The sequence below is a fragment of the Oryctolagus cuniculus genome, chromosome 1 (genome assembly GCF_051225735.1).
Source record: "Oryctolagus cuniculus isolate XC-2025 breed Fujian yellow rabbit chromosome 1, ASM5122573v1, whole genome shotgun sequence".
Classification (NCBI taxonomy): domain Eukaryota; kingdom Metazoa; phylum Chordata; class Mammalia; order Lagomorpha; family Leporidae; genus Oryctolagus; species Oryctolagus cuniculus.
Genome location: NC_142867.1, coordinates 62155810 through 62157619, shown reverse-complemented (window position 1 = coordinate 62157619; position 1810 = coordinate 62155810). Strand labels below are relative to the sequence as shown.

General features: G+C 43.5%; 1 protein-coding gene across 1 annotated transcript; it reads right to left on the bottom strand.

The window, feature by feature from the left end:
• Positions 1 to 345: 345 nt before the first annotated feature.
• Positions 346 to 1293, bottom strand: OLFR555 (olfactory receptor 555). Its single transcript, NM_001171433.1, has one exon. The coding sequence runs from the start codon at positions 1291 to 1293 to the stop codon at positions 346 to 348; it is 948 nt and encodes a 315-aa protein (NP_001164904.1).
• Positions 1294 to 1810: the final 517 nt, after the last annotated feature.

The window sequence follows — 1810 nt, the reverse complement described above, 5'->3', positions numbered from 1 at the left end:
TAACAAAAAAGTATTTAATATTATAAGAATAAACACTCAGGTTTTATCTGGATAAACAGGTGATAATTTGTCATCACTGGCACTCATTGTAAGTTTCAAAGGGTAAAAGTATGATGTTGTTTAATTAAATTAGGATTTGTGACACCAGATGATAAAGTACATAATTTCCAAAACAGAGTACATACAGAATAAGAATAACCTGTGTTATATTTTCATCCACAAGTCTTGACAACCCTTGCATTTTACTGGTTGTGTAAATTTTGACAGTACTATAACTGCTTAAAATGGAAATATTAATTTTTCAAGTTTGTATTTATTCTTCATTTTACATGTGATTGCATTCCACTAGGCCCTGTTTTTTCTTCTCTGGAACACTTGGATGATCCGTATTCGTATCTGCTTGGTCTTCACACTGTAGACAATAGGGTTTAGCACTGGGGGTAGTAGTAGATAGATATTGGCCATCAGCATGTGCACTACTGGTGATAAATGCTTCCCAAATCTGTGGACTATGGTGACCCCAATGAGAGGAACATAGAAAAGGAGAACAGCACAGATGTGAGAGAGACAGGTGTTGAGGGATTTGAGCCTTTCAGCTCTGGAGGCAATGCCCAGCACAGTCTTCAGGATGAGTATGTAAGAAAAGAGAATGATGAAGGCATCAAGCCCTAATGTTAAGATGACAGTGATGAGGCCATAGAGGTTGTTAATGCGTGTGCTGGCACAGGCTAGCCTCATTGCATCCTGATGAAGACAATATGAATGAGACAAGACATTGGAATGGCAGAAGGGTAGCCTCTTTATCAGGAAAGGCACAGGGAAGACCACACAGACTGCTCTTGTGAGCACAATTATCCCAATCTTTCCAATGATGCCATGAGTGAGGGTGGAAGCATAGCGTAGTGGGTCTCGAATGGCCACAAATCGGTCAAAGGCCATGGACACTAGGACTCCTGATTCTACCACTCCAAATCCATGGATGAAGAACATCTGTGTGATGCATGCATCAAAGCCAATTTCAGGAATATTGAACCAGAAGATGCTGAGCATAGTTGGTAAGGTGGACATGGAGAGGCTAACGTCAGTCAGAGCCAAGATAGAGAGGAAGTAGTACATAGGTTCATGGAGACTCTGATCAGCCTTGACAACAGCTAGGATGGTTCCATTTCCCAGAAGTGTTAGTGTGTAGAGAAGTCCCAGGGGAAAGGCCATCCATGGATTCTTGTCTGGCATCCCTGGAATACCTGTGAGGATGAAACTATGGTGGTTGGCATGTGATGTATTTAAGTTCATCACAGTGTTGTGGGTGAAACTGGACTCGCCCACTTAGCTCACAGCTCCTAAATTAAAAAGATATTCTCATTAGGGATAAGCAAGTAACTTTATGAATGCACAGGTAGAACAAAAGAGGAAAAATGTGTTAAAATTAGCATTTAGGTGGCTTTTGTAGCACTTAGTCTTTTTGACTTCCCTTCTCTTCGATTTTATCTGTTCATCTGGTAAATAAAGACAATGGTAAACACCCTGTGTTTGTACAATAGAGAGTTTGGATTTCCCTTCCTTTGAAAGCTGTCAAGGTTTGTCAAAAAAGAAGTAGCCAGCCGGCGCTGCAGCTCACTAGGCTGATCCTCCGCCTTGCTGGGCCGGCACACTGGGTTCTAGTCCCAGTCGGGGCGCCAGATTCTGTCCCGGTTGCCCCTCTTCCAGGCCAGCTCTCTGCTGTGGCCCGGGAGTGCAGTGGAGGATGGCCCAAGTCCTTGGGCCCTGCACCCCATGGGAGACCAGGAGAAGTACCTGGCTCCTGCCATCG

Excerpts from the sequence above, each read along its gene's own strand:
- OLFR555 (NM_001171433.1), bottom strand. The coding sequence starts at position 1,293 with ATGAACTTAAATACATCACATGCCAACCACCATAGTTTCATCCTCACA.